The sequence below is a fragment of the Delphinus delphis genome, chromosome 9 (genome assembly GCF_949987515.2).
Source record: "Delphinus delphis chromosome 9, mDelDel1.2, whole genome shotgun sequence".
In the NCBI taxonomy this organism is placed as follows: domain Eukaryota; kingdom Metazoa; phylum Chordata; class Mammalia; order Artiodactyla; family Delphinidae; genus Delphinus; species Delphinus delphis.
Window position 1 is genome coordinate 3,377,910 of NC_082691.1, and position 21,509 is coordinate 3,399,418.

The 21,509-nt window shown below is 43.3% G+C and overlaps 1 protein-coding gene across 2 annotated transcripts in view; it reads left to right on the plus strand.

Annotated features, from left to right (window-relative positions):
• The window catches only part of VWC2 (von Willebrand factor C domain containing 2), a 117,754-nt gene that overhangs the window by 14,529 nt on the left and 81,716 nt on the right, over positions 1–21,509 (plus strand). For both annotated transcript variants that reach the window (XM_060019766.1, XM_060019767.1), the window contains exon 3: positions 9,708–9,837. In XM_060019766.1, the coding sequence (XP_059875749.1) occupies positions 9,708–9,837 (130 nt within the window). The remainder of the gene's footprint in view (positions 1–9,707; positions 9,838–21,509) is intronic.

Sequence of the window (21,509 nt, forward strand, 5' to 3'; positions counted from 1 at the left end):
AGTGGGGCAGGTAGTAGGGTATGTGATCAGCTCCTGCACAATTCTCAGATTAGCTGATGGCGAGGGAACAGGGCAGGGTCACAGGGGTTAATGTTATCAGTCCTTAGGCTCCAGGAGGCCTGGGGCTATGGGCTCATGGTCATCAAGTAGTTAACATCTTCCATTTGGTGAGGGTTTTAGCATCTGCAAAACAACTCAGGAAATGTGCATCAGATACTGTTATCTGAGTACTTCCGAGAGGCCCCATGGCAGAGGACATGGGGAGGGGTCTGTCCTGGGGACAGACAGACCCATTGGGTCCTGCTCAGTTACACTCTGGTCACCTTCACTGCTCCCTGCTTAGCGTTTAAACGATATCACTGCCATCTCAAATGAAGAATGATGAAAGGGAGCAGCATGGTTTTGTTTTCTGCGTGTGCGTGTGTGTCTGTGTGTGTGTGTGCGTGTGCGTGTCTATATTAGGAAGAGATACGCACATGGGTTTCAATGCATTAAGTGTTTTCCCCGTTTGCTGCAGTCTCCACCACTCCCTATTATACACCTAGTTCACTGCCTCGTTTTCTTACATGACGAATCCCTGAAAGAATCTGAATTTGTGATCCCTGAGAGAACCAATCCCCACATCACACCGCACACCCATCTTTTAAAAGCCTACTCTTGGAAAACAATTAGTTTTAGTCATTTATATGTTAAAGGAAAACCATTTCCTTTTCATTGCTTCTTTCTGCTAAGGATAACTGATCCTTAATCTTTTATACTAATTCTAAAAAAACGGTTTAGTGCTTCCCATGTTTTAAGAGGAGTTTGGCTTTAACAAAACTGCCCCCAGCCCCAGTCTGTAGGTGGTCACGCCCAGTTGGCATCACAGCCATTCTATTAAGGTCTTAATTTAGAAATCTGTGAATAGGCAAAGTATCTATTAGAGCTACTCCATCAAAATCTCACCATCACCCATGCTCCCAATTGGGAGGAGAGAGGCCGCACCTGACTGGGCCCAGGGTCCAGGGTAGCACTCCAAGCCTATCTGCCTGTGGCCCTGGGGTTACTCCGAGCCTTGCTGGCCGCTTCTCCTCCTCTCTGCACGGCTCTGTTTGCAGCAGGCCAGGACTGGGCGCCAGGGGCGGGTCCACCGTGGGCACACACCTGCCTCCACCACAGAAATGGGGGTGCACGTGCTGTCTTAGCTCAGGCTGCCAGAGCAAAATGCATGAGACTGGGTGCCTGAAACAACAGAAATTTACTTCTCCTGGTTCTGGAGGCTCGAAGTCCAAGATCAAGGTGTCTGCAGGGTCTGGTTCTGCTGAGGACCCGCCTCCTGGCTTGTACACTGCCGCCTACTCATCATGTCCTCACTGGGTGGGGAGAGGGCCCTCCTCCTCTCCTTACAAGGACACTAATCCCACCCGCCAGGGCCTCACCCTCGTGACCTTGGCCTCATCTAACGCTTATGACCTCCCAAAGGCTCCGCCTCCAGAGACCATTGCATTGGGGGTGAGGGCTTCACCATATGAATTTAGGGGGAGGCATTCAGTTTGTAACAGGAAGCCAGCAGGTTTTTGCTACATGTGATCGGACTGTGTGATCTGTTAGGTCAGCACCCTTCCAGGACATTCCCCAGGTCTTCAGCCCAGAAGAAGCACCCTGCTTCATTTTCATCTGTTTGCCACCAAGTGAAATACACCATGTAAACACTGCCTGCATCTTTCCCCTGTAAGTGAGTTCCTGCATGATCCGTATTTATCTGAGGGAACTACTCACAAGAGGATTTGAAAGACATTAACGGGTCCTGCCTCAAGCTAAACTACAAAAGTCAGTCTTTGGTGCCTGAGAAGAAAGCGGTGTCTTGTCGGGTTGTCAGACTGTTGTTCTGTTCATCTGCTCTGTGTGTGTGTGTGTGTGTGTGTGTGTGGGTGTGGGTGTGTGTGGTGGAGTCCTATTCTTCCTGAGACTGGAAGCTGACAGCTCCTGGGGACAGTTCTTAATTAAGTCCCTTTGTGTGCAAATCCGTTCTCTGACAGCCAGTAGAAAGACAAAAAGAACAAAACAAAACCAGAATCTTCTCTGAAGACGCAGGAAGCAGCAGCTTGCGGTAGCTCCGTGGCCATTGGCTTGTGCTGGAGGCTGGAAGGTGGCCGTGGACCAGGTTCATCAGGGGCTGCTATTCCCATGGGAGGGAAGATGGGGGGTGGGGACGGAGGGGCTGGAGCCCTCCCTGCTGGCCCTGATGTACGAGGGGAGCTCAGACAGCGGGCGGAGCCAGGGAGGCATGGGCTGCTGGGTGGGCACCTCTGTGTCTGGCCCGGACCCTGCTGCTTCCCAGGGTGGAGACAGAGCCTTGCTCTAGTTGAAGATATTTCAGGTCGAGGAAACTTGAGTAAGGTTGGGAAAGGACTTAGTTTGAGGTGACTGTTGAAAAGAAAGCTGGGACCTGCATAGCATCTTCCAGGCATCTTGCAGGGAGTCGGGAGGGTGGTCAGAGCAGGCAGGGTGGCCCAGCACATACTCATGAAGATGGTACGTGAGCAGAGCCCGGTGGCCTGACCAGACCCTGCGTTCCGGCTGCTGCCTTGCCTTGCTGTGTGGGTTTCTTGACAATTCACCCGACCCCTGGGTGTGTGTTCACCCCGTAAAAATGCAGAGTTGAAAAGCATTGCTCCTGCGTTTTCTTCCAGCTCCAAAATATCACAGCTCCGGGTTATCAGAAGCTAATGAGACCTGTGGTTTAAGTAGAAGGGGATTCCCCTTAAGTGCAGCGCACTTGACCCTGGGCACTTTTGGGAAGACACTAAGCAGCTGGAAGGACACTTTCGCCATCTGGTGACAAAAGTGTGACAGTGGCTTTGGGAGGATGCTTTTCATCCAGGGCCACGCCAAGGACTGCTTTCAGCGAAGGGCGATTTTCGCTCCTGCCTCTTGTTTCTTCTTTTTCTTTTTTTTCCTTTCTTTGTTTTTATTAGTTTCAGATATCATTTGATTTTATCACATTCAATTTTTGTTAAAATAAAATGAACATTATCCTATTAAAATGTAACGTCAGAAAAATAGAGAGAGGTTATTAAAGAAGTTACTATCATTTTTGGGGAGAGAAGATATGCTTGAACAGAGGAATTCTTTTTTTTTTAAGAAGATTATCTGATTGCAAAACTTTAACTTAGATTGTTGTTTTGGAGGTAAAGAAAAAAATGAAATGATAAAATGATATAGTATCCAAACTCTAATACACTTACTTTAGATTTTTATTTTGAGAACTATTGAAAAATTACTTCTGGAAGAAAAGGTTAAAATTTATATTTATCTCTGTACACGGCAGCTTGTTTCTTAATTGGAAGTTATCAGAATAATTATGCAACAGGGTCATAACGCGCAAACAGAACTCAAATGCACAAACACTGAGATCTCGTTCTTTAGCTTTAGAACAATTCTTCTAGTTCTGCTGATGGTGGGAAACGTTATGCTTTCCAGTTTAGATTTCTAAGTCTCTTTGGGGTAGGTTCTCAGCCCCAGGAGGGAACCGTGGAGCCGGCGAGGCCCCTCCTTGTCTCCATGGCGCCCCTCTCCACCCGCTCTATCCTCCCCAGCTGACTTATCCACATTCCAGTCTGATCCCTTTCCTCTCCCTCCCACTCCAAGAAACAGCTCTGCCTTTAAAAGCCATAACATGCACACAGCTCAGCTGCCATCTGCCATCGCCTGCTTTTCTGTTAGTTTCTCTTTTTATGTGTCAGCTCCCCAGCCAGACTGGGCACAGAGGTGAGCGACTTGGGTGTGTCTTTGTGTCTCTCTGTGAGGATACAGGATTCTGTTCGGGTCCTGAGCCTATGGGATTGGTCAGTGGAGGGTGGAGGGCCTGGTGGTGGGGCTGAGAAGCCTGCTCTTGTATCCTTGCCCTGATCCCCAGCCTGCAGGGTGGGTGTGTCCACATCGTATATCTTCCACTTTTGGATTTGAAGTTTGTTCACTGCGTAAGTAAGAGAGTATGAGTCCTCAGCTACTCCTTATAAATGTGAGCGATATATAGGAAACACTGACACACAGAGTAGAATAGTTAGGAAAGATGTAATAGGCAGAGGGTGGTGTGACACCTGCTCCCCACGTGCAGGACTAGATTGCTCCAAAATCTCGAGGTTTTGCTTCCTGATCTCAGGCTGTGCACTTAGGGACCCTGTTTCTAGCCATGCCCTTTATGCACTTGTCAGATCCCTTCTGGAAAGCCTCTGCTTTCGTGTTTATATCATCCTAGCATCTGTATCTTCTCTTCCATTTGTGGATTAAATGTGTAATCCACATCTTGATCCCTCATGATGGAAAGATTCCTCTTTCTTCCCTTTGCCTCCTGTGTGGGCATCCAACCCTCCAGCAGCTCCTTACCAGGTGGTGACAGCCCTTCCTGAAGCAAAGCTGTAGATTTCATTTTTTATGTTTCTCCTCATGTGCTGTGCAAGTTAATTTCAGCTCCTGTGTCTTTCAATGGTTTCTTCCTTGACTCAGTCAATATTTATTGAGCCTGTGCAGCGTTTTGCATCAGCTCAGTTGCTGTAATCATCCTGGATGTGACAGAGACATGACACGCCCTGGCCCTTGAGTTGCACTGAATCTAGCTGGCAGCTGACTGCAGGCTGGGAGTCAGGCTCTCAGTGACAGGACACAGTGCTCTTGGCCAACACGCCCGGAGGAATTCAAGGGGTCCTGGGCTTATGGAGATTCAAAGGAAGGGGGGAGGGTCGAGGAACCGGGAAAGAGGAAGGGAGAGGGAAGCCCGGATTTCAGGGTTTCTCTTTGTTTTCATGTTAATCTTAGTTTGTGTCATTGTAGAATCCAACACTATGGGGGTTAGAAACATAAACGGAACCTCTCTGGTGATGGACAAAATAGAGAAATGGAGAGAAGACTTTATTTTAGGTGGAATGGTTTTAACTGAGAAAGGTCTGAGCTGACACCTCTTAGCTCACAGATTAATCCCATCTATGAAAACATTACAATTCCTTGGGAAGCTATGCTGGGATTTTCATGCCTCTCATTTGTCTGTTCCTGGGGAGGCATCTGCATTCAGCCTGGAATTAGTGGGGTTTCGTGGCACCCATGCCAGCAACTACAGGGCGAAGTTCCAGATAGGAAATATAATGGTGGTTGCTCGTCAGAGAGCAGGATTCTGGTGATACAAGGCATCTTTGAGTTCTCACCCAGGCCACTGGCCTTTTCTGGCAGCTCAGGACAGAAAGATGTGTTGAAGCTGGATTTAAGAAAAGTATGTTGGCCTTTCCAAGTAGGTGGGCATTCTGCTGGGTGTGGAAGGTGCAGCTGTGTAGGCAGGATAGAGCAGGAGGAAGTGTCTGGAAATTAGTTTCTTTTTTTTGTGCATGAATTTTCATAGCAGCTTGATGTGTAACAGCCCCAAACTAGAAACAACCCAAATGTCCATAAACAAGTAAATGGATAAACAAACTGTAGCATGTCTATACAATGGAGTATTGTCAAAAAGGAATGACAGGAAACAGCACAGACGCATCTCAAAATAACTATGCTGAGTACAAGAAACCAGACAAGAAAGAGTACATGTATGAAATAAGTTTCTGCCTTCCAGAATGCAAAGACATTTGGGACACAGACAAGAGTGAGATTCAAATTCAACCTGCCTTCTGCTGTATTTCAGAGCCTGGTCCTTCTCATGGTTATGAAATGACACAAGGCAAAGCTCCTTACAGATAGCTATCTAACTGCACCAGAGTCCATAAATGTGAAATATATGAGATAAAATACAACTGCTAACAAGCAGCTAGTACAGAAGCTCCTCCCAAACGACCACTTACTTCGTGTAGATCCTTTTATGTACGAGGCCCTGACTGTAAGCGGTTTCCGTTAGGAAGGCCTCATTCTACATCTGAGAAGTGTTTCCCACGTAAATTAGATTGCTCGTTCCTACTTAGCTGTTTAGAAACCGGCTCAGTATGTATTTTACAGGCCTTAACTGCCTATGTACATGTGATACGGACATGTATATCATTACTGCGCGTTCCGAGGGTCTAACTAATTGGGAAAATACTTTAGCTGCCATCAAGTGAAGATCTTTCTTTCCCCTCTGCTGTGCACTTTGTATTCACGGCTGCTTCGTGGAAAGCATGCTCAGACGTGTCTGTTCTGCATGGTTTTGCTTCAGGTTAGACCCACGTTGCAGCACTGTCGTTCCTAAGCCACAGTCACTGGGGTGACTCTGAAAGCAGAGGGGGCCAGTGAGAGCCCTCAGCAGAGCCCTCAGCATCAGTACCTGGATCCGAGGCTGGTCCAGGCGCTGGCCGTTTGCCAGCCTTCTTAACCCCTCCCCCTCCTCCCCCCCAGCCATCACCCATGTTCCTACCTGCCTGGAACTAGCACAAGTGGGTCTCATCGGTCTGGGCTCAGGATTGGGATGAATGAATGAAGAGCACAGAGCTTCTCTTTACTCTCACTCCCAATTCTGCAAGACTGTGCTCTTTTCCTCCAGCACAGCGGTTGACTACTCCAGCCCATAGTGGGTACCTTGAGAATGGCTCCTCTTCCCCAGATGCCCGGGTGTTCCTCTAGGTGCTCCATCTAAGTTCTGTACAAAACTTGATTTGTAACCGGAAGATTGCAGAGGATGGCATTTCTGTCATTAGGCGTGTTATACAAGGTGTAGGTGGCTATTGCTAGCAGGCGGGATTGCAGAAACACCATAGAAGCTCATGTTCCTGCTCGCAGATCCAGCAATGCACTGGGCATTCTTACCTTCCGTTTGCACAGAAGGACAGAGAACATGGGTCGACAGGAGGCCTTCTGGTGCTTGAGCTGGTATCTGAGGGCTCTTCGGCTGGGGTGACGCTCAGACCTGGTGCCTGGAATCAGAGCAGCATGTGGAATCCAGTCACAGTCTGGGCAGGCTGACATCCCACCAGGGTCCCAGACACCGGAGCTGGCTGCCCCACCTGCTACCATGGGGTGTGGGGTGGATCCCAGCCACACGAGTGGGCTGGGGCAGACAGAGCAGGGCTGGGAGCTGAGGCCAGGGAGGGACACACACACACTCGTGACCCTCACTGTAAGCCTCAATTGTGATTTCTGAGAAGTAAGCAAATCTCCCCATAGTTGAACCAGGATTTCCAAGTGTGTAGCGATAGTAAGACCCACAGTTCAAGTTCTGAGCACGCTGCAGACCTTTCAGAATTTAGCAGTCCTGGCTGCGTGTGTGGTTTGAGCATGGCTCTGTGGTGGGAGAGGGCGATGTTTCAGGCCCAGAGCGGGAGGAGGGTTTCGTTTGCAGGCCTGCCCAGGAGGGGCCCCTCGGGGCCTGTGACGATGCCTTTCTGATTTGGAGTTGCATCTTTGTTGTTCTCCTGAAGCCCTGTCCTGGGGACAGGACAGAAGGGCCCTTCTCTCCTTTCAAATTCCAAACCGAAATGGGGCTTTTTCCTGCCCCCTGCAGAACAAGAAGGGGGTGGGAAGGGCCTTGAACTCGAGCTGGAGCCCTGTCTCTGATGAAAGGTCTGCCCACAGCCTTCCAGAACAGGAAGGGCCGTGCCCCTTTCTTGAGGACAGACCCCAGTCATCCCCGGCCCTCTTTGCTCCTTCCTGACTATCCAGCCCTCCAGATGGGACCGTCCTCACCTCACCCGGGGCAGGGGCTGCCTCCCCGCCGTCTGACCCAGAGGGCGAGTGCCCTCCAGACTGTGTGTCCCGCCCTGGAGGGGGCAGTGAGGAGTCTTACAGTGTTCCAGAAGCAGAGGGCGTGGTCAGCTCCTGGACATTCTTCTGATTGGCTGCTGGTGAGGTCATCGGGAGTCGGCATCAGCAACCTCCTGGCTCCAGCTGGTCTGGGGTCTCCGTGCTGGTGAGCAGCTTGCAGCTAACTTCTCCCACCCGGTGGGGATGTCAGTATCTGCAAAACAGGTCAAAGGACACGGCTCAGAATATTGTCTACAGGGCTTGAGGAGGAGCTAAGTTAAAGGTCCTTGACTTTGTTTAATGGCTAAAGTATTATTTTGTCTTGCTTGACTGTTTCCCTTTCTTTCTGCATGTTCTCACTTCTCTGATTAAATTTACTCTTTGGCTAAAGTTTTTCTACAGACAAAAGACAGGCTGAGGACATGGGTGAGGGTCTATTCGGGGAAGGACCCATAGGGTCCTGCTCGGTTACATCCTGTGCAACTCAGGGTCTCTGCTTTTAGAATTCCGAATCCTTTTCTTATCCTGCTTGCTGAGTAAACCCACCCTGGACACAAGGATGCTACAGGCTGACAAGAGAACTGGTAGGAGACAAGGACAGGAGGAGAGCGTTGGCAGAGAGACGCTTGTTATGGTAGCGAGAGAACCTTCTTGTGCCAGCACTGCTTCTCAAAAACGTGCCTTTACGTTGTTGTAAGATTGATTTTTAACTTCTAAGGCTATAATGCAGACCGGGTCAAGATTTTGTCCCGGGCCACTCTAAAGTTTTCTTCTCAGTGTTTTCTTTCTTTTGTTATTTTCGAAGCGTGAACACACACACACACACACACACACACACACACACACACCCCTAAGTCGTGACTCCCAGCCAGACAGTGGTCTAGCGCCTTTCAGTACAAATTGAGCTTTTGCTTCATGCAGTAACCAGGCCACTTGGTGGAGTTTGCAGTTTGGGGTTTTTGCACGGTATAGACCAAGGGAGCACCTGCGAGTGCTGTTTGCGCAGTGCTGGTCGTGCCACTCGTGTTGCACGGAAAAGTCAAGTGGGGCCTCCCTGCCCAGAAAACTGTTTGGTACCCCATCCACACTGTCCTTTAAGGCACGTATTTCCACATCACAAGTCCCGATTGCTGGGTCCACATGTGCTGTTTCTGCTTTGGCATGGGTCACCCCAGATGAAAAATCACTCTGTGGGTGGTTTCCAGGAAAAAAGGAATCATCCCCGTCACGGCCAGCCTGAGTCGCTACAGGAGGATTTGTTGGCAGTGTCCAGCGTTGCCAGGAATGGCCATTACGCTTGATTGGAGCCACCCAAAAAGGTAGAATTGGGGCCAGTGGCTGGAAAGTGCAGCAAGGCCAGTTGGAGCCTGGAGATGAAGGCCATGGTGACTCTGGGTGACGACCCCTGAGAGACCTTGGACTCGAGCCGGAGCCCTGTCTCGGATGAAAGGTCTGCCCACAGCCGGTGGCCTGATGCCTCTGGGTCTCAGTTTCCTCTCCAGAAACTAGGGCGATCATGTTAGTAGGGGTGTTTAGTATTGATCTCATGAGACTGACATGAGATCACGTTGGGACGGCTCCCTGCCGGGTCCCCGGCCCTGAGAAGCCCCCCGTTTCTCCTTCCTTTACCCTGCCCTTCCTGCCCTGCTCTGCTGTCTTCTCACAGCAGAGATGCTGGGGGCGGGCCGGGCTGACTGGGTGGCCCTGGGCAGAGCTGTGGGAAAAGGGTTCACCTGCAGGATGCGTGGCTGGGCAAGAATTCAATATGACGTGTTATTTAATTTTTTAAGAAACAAAACCCTTTCTTCAACAGAAAGCTTATAAAGAAGCTCACTATGTGGGTTGATAAAAATACAGAGGCTCGGGTGTGGAGCTGGGAGGGATTGAGCCCCACCAGTGTGCCCCTCCTTCCCCCCAGGGGAGCCTGCTCAGCCCCAGTCCCGTCCTCACGCTCTGGGACCCCGGGGCTGGTGAGTGCCTGACGTTCAGGGCCGAGGATGGAGACACTGCCCTGACCGTGGCCTGTGTTGCAGGTGTCGCCGTGCGAGCGGTGTCGCTGCGAGGCCAGCGGGGAAGTGCTGTGCGCGGTGTCCGCGTGTCCACAGACCGAGTGCGTGGACCCCGTGTACGAGCCCGACCAGTGCTGCCCAATCTGCAAAAACGGTAGGTGGATGCGCGTCCGGCCCGCGACCACGCAGGGGTCCCTGCGCGCTTCCCGCCGATGAACCACGGGATGCAGTGCGGGATACACTGCGGGAGGCATGTGAGTTTCAGTATTTGCATCCACGCCCTTGCACGCGGGTCCCTGCCCTCTGGGTCCCGGGGACCCGCGGGAGCTGGGCTCCAGTAAGGCCTGCTCTGTCTTATCGGTGTCAGCACAGTGTTTTACACACGTTTAGTTCTTTGGGGGAAAATTCAATTTCCACTCTTGAGGAGAGTCGCTTATTTTAATTTAACTTTGTTTGTTCTTGCAAAGCAGTTTCTCTCTTTCCGAGACAAATCAAACATGCCGGTTGGGCTTATTTACTTTTCATTACTAAGTGGATTAAACGTGAAACATCGTTGAATATTTTTCATAAGCAACATTGGCAGGAAGAGAACCCCCTCTTACTCCCAGTGAGAGCCTGGGGGAGATCAAAAGCCTTGTCTGCTTTGTGAAAGAAAAATGGCAGGATGGCTTTGGTTAGCAAGGGAGAGTGTTTCCTCATCCTAAAGGATAAGCACTTTGTACCTGAGATGCGGCGTGCATCCAGGCTTCACTTTAAGAGGGTGTTGAGAAGAGTGGGTTCCCAGGGAGGATGGGATGAAGACCCGTGGCTCAGGATGGTGGTTGGATGAAGCAGTTGAGCGCAGCTTGGAAGAGAGCAGACTCTGGACATAAGACCACATCTTCAAGTACATGCGGGTACTGCCTTGGGAGAGGGTTGGGCCGTCTCTCTGTGGCCCCAAGGCCACAGTGCTAGGACGAAGCCAGGGCAGAGTGTCTCAAAAAGAAGGCAACTCCATGGCCTGAGCATTTCAGAGACGGGAGGGGCTCACCTGTGATGTTGTCAGCTCATCATCTGTGGGGTTGCTGGACATCAGGCCGTGTGCTGTGGGCTTTGTCAGTGGCTGACGGTTACATGGGGCTGCTCTCAGTGTCTGCGGCAATTCTGAGATTCTGCAGTCATGCCCACTGTGTGGGCTGTGAGGTTCCACGGATGCCTTTCACCAAGTGCACACAGAAACCCAGATTTCACCACAAGAAATTTTAAAACTCTTGAAAGGAATCAATAGAAGAGGATGTGAAGCTTCTGTGGAAGCAGGACGGTGGCAGCCTCTCCACCGGTGGTGTGGAGTGAAGTAAGCATGGGGAGGGGGCGCTGGTGCCTGGGGTTGGTGAGGAGACCGCAACGACTGAGGTCCAGGCTGCAGCACACTGCACGAGGAGGCATGACTGAGCCTTCCCGAGTCAGTGATACTTAGTGAATGGCTTGAATATAAGTGGCTCAAATAGTTGGCATCTTAAGCATGCAAGATATTGTGTGGCTCTTGTCAGTTATGACAAAAAAATAAACACAAAGTTTTGGCCTTAGACAGGGAATCCTCGTTTCGATGTTTACAAAAGATGGAAAGACATGATTTCCATCCTTGAGGATATTTTCAATCCCCGAAACTTTAGAAAGGTTTCAGACCTACAGAAAAGTTGATAAATAGCACAAAGAACAGAGGTATACCCTTCACTGTATTTACCTATTATTCACATTTTGCCGTTTTATTTGCTTTATCTCTTTTGAGCTCTGTCTCTGTCCCCGTCTCTCCCTATCTCTGTATATCACCCAACACTGTCAATACATTTGCTTATTTGTTCTTTTTCATAATACACACAGGATACCTTCTATTTATACCACAACCAGCATGAAACCTACTGGTTAAAGTTCAAGATTTTTTTGCAGTTCTTTTTGCCCTTAAGATATATCCCACTTAGGGTATAGAGTTAGAGAACTTAGAAATTATTTGAATTAATTCTTTATCCTGTGTGGATATGTTAAAATTTTATAAAGATTTAAAGTCACTTATTTCTGGTTGATTCAGTTTTTAATGTTAAGATTTAATTTTATTGTTTGAAGAAGCAAACAATGTTCAAAAGTAAAACCTGTATAAATACGGTATAGTCAGAGATTCACAGAATGTTTTACTGTTGCACTGATGGTTTGGGGAGAGAGATGGTTGTTGCCCTGATAGCAAACTTCTAAATGCTCTACCATTGCCTTTACACTTTGAGAGACAGCATAGAATGAAATAAGGCAGGATTGGGGGTATTGTATTAAAGATTCTTAGAAGGAGGATGAATATGTTTTGTAGAACTAGATTAAGAAAGATTACAGGATACAAAAGGATTTGTATTCAAAGGTTTGATCCAATTATATCGAAACAGCAACAAATTTTTATTTTCAGGAATATACCCAGAAATAAATGTAAATGTCTAATCATGTAAGTACTCTTAAATTTTGTTATAACGTATTCACTAGATATAATCTGTCTTTCATCTGTCTCTAGCTGTAGGGTATTCTGACCTTGACAGGGCAAATGGTGTTCGGAATTCTTACTGAAAAATTTGCTTGAAAAGTGAGAACAGTTTCTATCAGAAATGAACGTCCTGTAATAATTGGTTGAGATTAGCGAATAAGTGACAGTGGTCCATCCCTACTGCTGTGCACAAAAATCAATGTTTTCAATAAGAAAAAGTTATACATCTGATAGATCCCAGATTACAGGACATCAGAAGTGATGCCTTGTAAAATTAAATGTTTGGATAGACTTAGCTTGGATGGAAAGGAAAATCACGATTCAGTTGCAAGCTGCCAAAGTCACTTGCATCAAAGGAACAAAAGTTTGAAATCAAGAATGCCTGGAATATAAATAAATGATCACAAGTAACATACAACTTAAGATAATCACTTTGTTGATTTGTATAGATCAATCTCCCAAGGATTTTCTTTTCTTTGGGACTGGTTTTTGGATTTTTCCTACTGATACAAACAGTGAGTGTTCTATTGACTTTCGGGATTTCAGGTTTTCTCTGGTGCTGGTGTACCTCAGATGAGGCTTACGTTCACAGCACACATTCCCTTCAAGCCGGAGATCAGAAGACTTCCGTCCTGCTTGTGTGCACCTTACCTTACTTTAAACATTCAAAGGAAGGAAACTGACGAATGTAAGACATTGATGTTGACATACGAGGGCCTTGTTGGGGTTAGCGCTGATTCTCCAACGTGGAATATTATACCCAAGAGGGAATATGTACACCAAAAGCACAAAGGCACTGAGTATAGAGATTGTATATCTCCCTGAAGTATTCAGTACTACTTGACGGTAGTTGTTTAGAACTTTATTTCTACCAGAAAATGAATACGGCTATTTTTGGAGGAAAATGAAAACTTTTATGAAATTTTTAAGATAAATATGGAGACTTCAAATTATTAGAAGCACTTTCATGGAAAACATGTGAGAAGCACTAAGAATTGGACATGGTTGTTTTTGTGTTTCTCATGTGTATTTCAGAGAGTAAGATAAGATCATAATTAAACCACATGTAGTGAGTTGGACAGAACTGAATGATACGTGTGTGTTGATTCATATCAAGATCCTTCTCACAAGGAAAAGCCTACTCCCGTCGCATGGCTTCAACATTACATTTTTCCAAAGTTTTTACCGAAGTGATAATACCAATCTTGTGGAAACACTTGATCATTATTTAAGATGACATGATCTTAACCATAAAAAAAATAAAGGAAACTACAAACATCAGAATTAATACTTGATGATACCAAGTTTGTTTTACAAAATCAATATGTAAAAGTCAGCTGTATGTCTAGAGACCAGCAACAAACAAATAGAAATGAATTAAAAGCTACTCTTTCAAATAACATCGTACATACCAAATAATTAGAAGTAAATGTAACAAAATTGGACAAGAGTGCCACACTTAAAAATCTTAAAGATTTATTGAGAGAAATTAAAGAAATCCTCAGTAAATGGAAGGATAGACAATATTCATGATTGGAAAACTCACTAATGTAAAGATGTCAGCAGCCTCAAATTATTCTATTAAAGAAATAAAATCTATGTATTCAGCATAATTCCAGTAAAAAAAAATACAATGACTTTTTTTGTGCAAGTTACCAAATTGATTTTAAAATCCACATGGAAAGACAAGTTAAAAACTGGCCAGTGAAATACAGAAGAAGAACAGCAAAGCTGTAAAATGTATACTGTAAAAGTGATTAACACACTGTGGTACTGTCTCAAAGATCAAAAGACTGACAAACCAGAGCAGAATAGAGTCAGAAAAGACTTAGGAATGAAAAACCTCTAGATACACGATGAAGATGATCCTGCAGTATAGTGGGGAGCGGGTGATCTTTCCAATAAATGCTACTAGGTCAGTTGGGAGCAATATGAAGATGAATGTTGATTTCTTCCTCACACTGTACAAAAAAAAAAAACAGTTCCAAATAGATTACAGATTTAAATATGAAAGTTAAAATAATGCTTTCAGAGGAAAACATAGAACATCTTTATGATTTTGATTAGGCAAAGGTTAATTTTAAAAGATACTAAAATCACTAACCATATGGAAAGAATTGATACATTGGACTTTATTAAAACTAAAAACCTCTGTTCATCAAACAACATTACTAAACCAACGCAAAGCAGCTCACATGTTGGGAAAAATATATGCAATGCATATATCTGACAAAAGAATAAACCATTCTAACACAGAAAAACAAACTAGAGAGATGAAAAAGTAGAGATGAAAAGTAGAAAGAAAAATGTAAAGGGATTCCAACTGTCTGTGGACCTCTGTGTCTTCCTTCTAGTTCCACTAATCATACACACAAGTTTTCTCACTGAGTTGTATGTACTGGGATGCTGCCACTCACCACTACTTTTGTAACATTGTAGTTCTGTGATAGGACCTGCTCTTGGTGTAGAGTCACGAGAGAACAATAAATTGGATTTCCTATTTTAGTGAAAATAATCTAGTATTAATCTGAAGTAGATTGTGATAAATTAAGATGCATATTTTAATTCTTAGAGCAATCACTAAGAAAATGAACAAAGGAATTAAACATAGCACACTAAAAAATATTTATTTAACTTAAAAAAGGCAGTCAGGGAGGATCAGAGGAATATAAAGCCAGAAAACTTGTAGACAACAAATAAAAAAATGTATATGCACTTAATAATAGAACCTCAAAATACAGAAAATAAAAATTGATAGAATTCAAAGGAGAAATAGAAACTTAATCATAGTTGCAAATTTCAACAAGCTATTCAATAATTCACAGAAAATCTAGACAGAAAATTAGCAAGGATATGGAAGACTTGAATGACACTGTCAACTAACTTGACCTAACTGACATATATGTGGAACATGGCACCCAGCCACTGAAGAATGCTTTTCAAGTTGGTGGACATTCTCCAGGGTAGACCATATGTTTTATGTCGGGACATAAAACAAATCTTAATAAATGTAAAGAACTTACTCATACAAACTTTATTCTTTGAACATAACCGAGTTCAGCAGAATCGATAACAGAAGGAATCTGGGAAATTTGCAAATATTTACAAATTACATAGCACACTTCTGAATAACCCATGTGTCAATGAAGAAATCACAGAGAAATTAGAAAATATTTTGAACTAGTACAAATGGCAACAGACCATACTAAAATGTATGGGATGATGCTAAGGCAGTGATTAGATGGAAATTTACAGCTTTAAGCACCTATATCAGAAAAGAAGAAAGCTCTCCAATAAATATGTAAGCTTCCACCTTAAGGAATGAGTGGAAGCAGAGCAAAGTATTCTAAAAACATAGCACACAGTGAAAGAGAGAAAGTAACAAAAATGTGAGCAGAAATAAATAGGATAGAAAATAGGAAAAGCTTAGGAGAAAGTTAGTTCAGTTAAGTTAGCTCTTTGAAACCTGGGACTTTGAAAACATCAGTAAAACTGACAAAACTTTCACTAAACTAAGAAAAAATCAGAGAGACAAATCAAGATGGAAAGAGGAGACATTATTACCGACCCTACGAAAATGAAAAGGAATATAAGGTGATATTATTAACAACTTTATACCAACAAATTGAACGAGTTGGAAGAAATGGACAAATTTCTAAGAGAACACAAATTGCTAAGACTAACTCAGTTCATTTCTGAATTGCCCTAAAAGAAATAAAAATTCAAATTTGTAATCAAAAGCTTCCCACAAATAAAAATCTAAACCTACATGGATTCACTTTAAATATATTGTCAAATATTTAAAGAAAAAAATAACACCAATCCTTCACAAACTCATTCAGGAAATAAAGATGAAGGAACATTTCTCAATTTATTCTGTGTGTTTTTTATGGTCCTGGTACTAAAGCAAAGCAAAGGTATCACACACAAAAATACAACTACAGATCAATTTCTTTCATGATTATATATGGAAAACTCCTTAACAAAATATTAACAATCTGAATCCAGCACCATAAAAGGGATAATACACTATAACCAAGTGAAATTTATCCTGGGAATGCAAGGTTGGTTTATGATCTGAAAAATCAATTAGTGTAATATGCATATTATCAAAAAGATAAAGAATAAGAAAAATTACCTAAAAAATGGAGAAGAGGTATTTGACAGTATTCAACACTCATTCATGATTAAAGCTCTCAAAAAAATAGCAAAAGTGAAATTTCTATCCTGATAAAGGGCAACTATGAATAATCTATAGCTATAGCTAACATCATACTTAATGGTGAAAGACTGGATGTTTCACCAATAAGATCAGAGAGAAGGCAAGAATATCCACTTTTGCCACTTTTATCCACTACTGTAGTGGAGGTTCTACATGGTGGGGTTAAAAAGAGGAAGAAAGAAAGAAAAAAAATACAATAAAGCAAATTAAGAGGTAAAATTGCCTTTACTCAGAGATGTCATGAAAAATATTTGAAAAATTCCAAGGATTACACACACACACACACACGCAACTATTAGAACTAATGAAGAATAACATCAGATTAATGTATACAAAGTCATTTTTTGTAGCAAGCAGTGAACCACTAGCAATGGACAATAAAAAAGAAATTGAGAAAATAGCTCCACTTGTAATAGCATCAAAAAGAATAGAATACTAAGGAATAAATTACCAACAGATGTGCAAGATTTATACACTGAAAGCTACACATTATTACTGAAAAGAGATATAAATAAATGGAGAGACATTTTATGAGTAGAAGTCTTAATATCATCAAGATTGCAGTTGTCGCCAAATTGATCTATAAATTCAATGAAATTCTATACAAATCCCAACACACTTTTTGGGTAGAAATTGACAAGCTGATCTTCAAATTCCTATGGATCATAAAGGATAGACAAAACAATTTGAAAATGAACAAAACTGGAGAATTTGCACTATCCAATTTCATAACATATTATAAAGTCTTAATAATCAATATACGGTGGTATTGGTGTAAGGAGAGACGTGCAATAATGGAACAGAATTGAAAGTCTAGAAATAAACCCAGAATGTAAATCCTTACCTATTTACTTTTCACCAAGATACTAAGGCATTTCAACAGGGAAAGAATGAAAGAACATCCTTTTCAACAAATGGTGCTGGGGTTATTAGACACCCTTGTGAAAAAAAGAAAAAAATTAACTTACATCCTTACTTAGATCACCCCATGTACAAACACTAACTCAAAATGAGTCACAGACCTAAATGTAAGAGTTTAAACTATAATTTTTATATTATTAAAAATAGAACATCTTCATGACCTTAGGCTGGTCAAAGAGTTCTTAGATTCAACACCAAAATCACAACTCATGAAAGGCAAAAAAACTGATAAATTGAATACCATATAAATTAAAATCTTTCACATTTCAAAGCACCTCATTACAAAAATGAAAATATAAGCTACAGACAGTGAGAAAATGTTTACAAATTATATACCTGATAAAAGTCTTGTATCCAGTATATATAAAGAACTCATACAACTCAATAAGAAGATGAACAACCCAATAAAAAATGGACAGAGGATTTGAACAGACAATTCAGTGAAGAAGGTAAACAAATGGTAAATAAGCACATAAAAATATGCTCAACCTCCTTGGTCCTCAGGGAAATAAAAATTAAAGGCACAGTGGGATACCAGTATACCCCCTCTAGAATGGTTCTAATCAAAAAGATAGACAACATCAGGTGTTGGCACAGATGTGGAAAAACTGGAACCCTCAAGCATTTCTGGTGGGAATGGTCCATGTGCTTTGGAAAACAGTTTGGCATTTTCTTAAAAAGTGGAACAAAAACTTTTATCTATCCTAGCAATTGCATCCTGGAATTCAATCCCAGGAAACTGAACACATGTCTATGCAAAGGTGTGTAGGTAAATATTCATAGCAATATTATCCTTTGTAGCCAAAAATAAATAGAAATAACCCAAATGTCCATCAGCTGGTGAATGGATAAACAACGTGATTATATCCACGCAATGGAGATCCACCAATAAAAAGAGATCAGCAAATGATAAATATATGCTACAAAATGCATGAACCTCAAAAACATCCTAAATGAAAGAAGCTAGTTGCAAAGACCACATATTGTATGATTCTACTTATTTGGAATGTCTAGAGAAGGCAAATTTACACAGGGAGAAGGCCCCTCAGTGGTGGCTAGATCTAGGATCAAAGAGGGGAATTAATCACAGATGGGCAGGAGGGAATTTACTGAGGTGAGAGAATGTTTATTAACTGGATTGATTACTAAGATCATTAAATTGTACACTTAGAAGGGGTGAGTTTTATGGTGTTTAAAATATACCTCGATAAAGCTGCTAAAAATATGGATAGTCTCTTTAAAAGATAGACAGGTGAAATTTTTGTAATTTCCTTTGATTGAATTCTAAGGCCAGCCTTGATTACACATCTTTTCATCTTCCCTGAGAAAGTGCCTTTTCAAACCCTGTACTGGTGCCTTTGATAACTATGAAATCTTTTCATTAAGCCTGTAGAAGGTGAGGCCCTTCTAAGTATATACCGTTATGTACCTTGAAGAGCTAGGAGGCCATAAAGGGTTGCAGACACACAAACCCAAAGAGGCCCATGGGGTTTTCTAGACTTCCTGTGCTCTGGAGCCCCGTGCATGACACAGACGTACAGCCCACACAAACCCCTCTTCTGTATTCTTCACTTGCGGTGTGGACACCTCTCTGCCCCCCTCAGTGCTGCACTCCCCCGTGTCATTCTAGACTCTCCCTCACAATGACCCAACTTCCCAGGACACAGGGCTGCAGATGCAGGGAGAATGGAGGTCGCTGGGTACATCCAGATCTCATGCAGGTATTGTGCTCTTCTGGGATCCCAGAGCCCAGGAGGCAGGGTTCACCCAGCTCAACCCTGGTGAGCATCACCTCCAGGACTTGTTATAACACAGATTCACTGACGCACCCCCTCCCCAGAGTTCCCGATCCAGCTGGTCTGGCCTGGAGCCTGAGAATTTGCATTTTTAATATGTGCCTCCCTTGGTGTTTTTGGTGCTGCTGGTCTTGGGACCACCTTGGAGAACCACTGCTTTGAGGTGCTCATTTTCTCACTTTTTAAAAATTTTTCCTCCCAATCAAGTTTAATAAGAGAAGCACACAGTGGAGCTGTGCAGCTTTAGGCATGAATGAGATCTTTTTGAGATTTTATGCATTTTTGTTGTTTTTCTAGAGATTTTAGAGTTTATAGAAATATGTAGTATGTAATATTTTAAAAATTGAAATCTCAGGGCAGAGAAAACATGACTGTTGTATGGCAAGTGAGAAAAAGTTAGTATAGACACATGCTCCCCATCACCCTGTGTTTCATAACAACTCGTTGTTAAAGACGGTCTGCAGAGTTGACAATAAGTTTTCTAGCAGCCGAAGCAGAAAAGAGAAACTTAATAAATATCACCTACACAGAGAAACACCCCAGAGGAAATGACTTCCTGATGAGCAATTTTCCTAAAAAATAATACCTAAATAAAGTTTTTTTCTCATTCCAATTTACAGTCTCTGGAGGTGTAGAAGTGTTTATTATTGGCCTTATTTTTTATGTTAAAAAACACTAAAACGAAGAGAATTTAAATCTGATCACAGTGATTTTGTAACTTGCTGATATAAGCCATATGGTATATTTTTTCCTGGTTCAGTGTGCTTATCTTTTTTTCAATTTTATTGAAGTACAGTTGATTTACACTGTTGTGTTAATTTCTTCTGTACACCAAAGTAACTCAGTTTTATATATATATTCTTTTTTATATTCTTTTCCATTATTGTTTGTTACAGGATATTGAATATAGTTCCCTGTGCTGTACAGTAGGACCTTGTTGTTTATCCATCCTGTATATAGATTACATCTGCTAATCCAAAGCTCTCACTCCTTCCTTCTCCCTCCCCCCTCCCCCTTGGCAACCACATGTCTGTTCTTTATGTCTCTGAGTCTGTTTTTGTTTCATAGATATGTTGATTTGTATCGTAGTTTAGATTCCACATGTAAGTGATATCATATGCTGTCTTTCTCTTTCTGACTTAGTTCACTTAGTATAATAATCTCTAGGTCCATCCATGTTGATGCAAATGGCATGCTAAATAGATGTTTTTAATGTCAAAGCTTTATTCACCTTCTTGTTAGTGTTTCCCAATGTAGACCAAGAACTTAACTCCGAAGTGCTAGCGGATTTCTTATCCGTGTGTTTACTTACATTTTGGTTCAGTGGGAGTAAAGATTCAGATCGTATTCCATGAATCCTCACAGAGCCCAGTGAGCATCGATACTTATGCTTTAGAGAAGCACTTGCGTGCCCCATGGTGTTCCTCCTCCTTCGTGAACTGTGAACTAAGATCAGCTCTGGGTTTGCAGAGGTCTAAGCCAGGTGAAGATGCTGGGTGTCCTGAGTGCAGACGGCTCTCAGGTCTGCTCACTTCTGACAAGTTAGACACAGAGAATGGTTGGGTCGGGGCTGATCTCTTGATTTCAGGAACTTAATTTGTTTTCATTTCCTCTGGAGACCTTTGAATTAGCAGCTCCTCTTTGCAAATTTGTGAATAGCATAAAATGACACTTTTGTTTGCAAACATTGGGGCAAAACCTTAATTTTTAAGATAAATAAATCAAGTTAGACACAGCCTGCCCTGAAGTCGTTGCTACCCAGTTATCACGATGAAGTGCTTTCGTGAGTTAGGTGCTCACATGAACCTAGGCAGAAAGTGTATGGCCGTGGCTTTATCTGCATGTTTCCTAGAGTCTGGGTGCATTTGGCTGTGGATTTTAGACCAGTCTCGGGCTCAGGCCACAGACCAGCCTCCACGAGGCTTGGCCACTTCCAGTCTGCATCGTGCCCTTTGAACTTGCTGAGGACCCGCCTGGAGTCCCTTCCCAGTCTCCCCCTTTTTATAAAGACTGGCACTCAAATGTCCTCACCTGGAAAACCTTCTCTGTCCTGTTTCCTACAGGAGGTTAATTCCCCTGTGTGTCCTTCTCACAACCCAGAACCCAAATCACATGTCTTCTGATGTAATTAAGCATGTCCTTTTGTTGAACTTTTGGCTCTTTTGTTGAATGCTGGGTTCTTTTCTTAGATTTAGAGGAGTCTGTGTGTATGTATGTGTGTGGGTGTGTGCTTATGTATTGCTTTTATGAAAGTTAGAGGCACTTATTATATATTTTACATCAAATACAAAGATGAGTCAGGTTCTGGTTCCTGCCCTTATGAGCTCACCATCTAGACGGGGAAGTGGTCTGTAAATAACCTGTCTGCTGCTTTCGTTGAATGATGA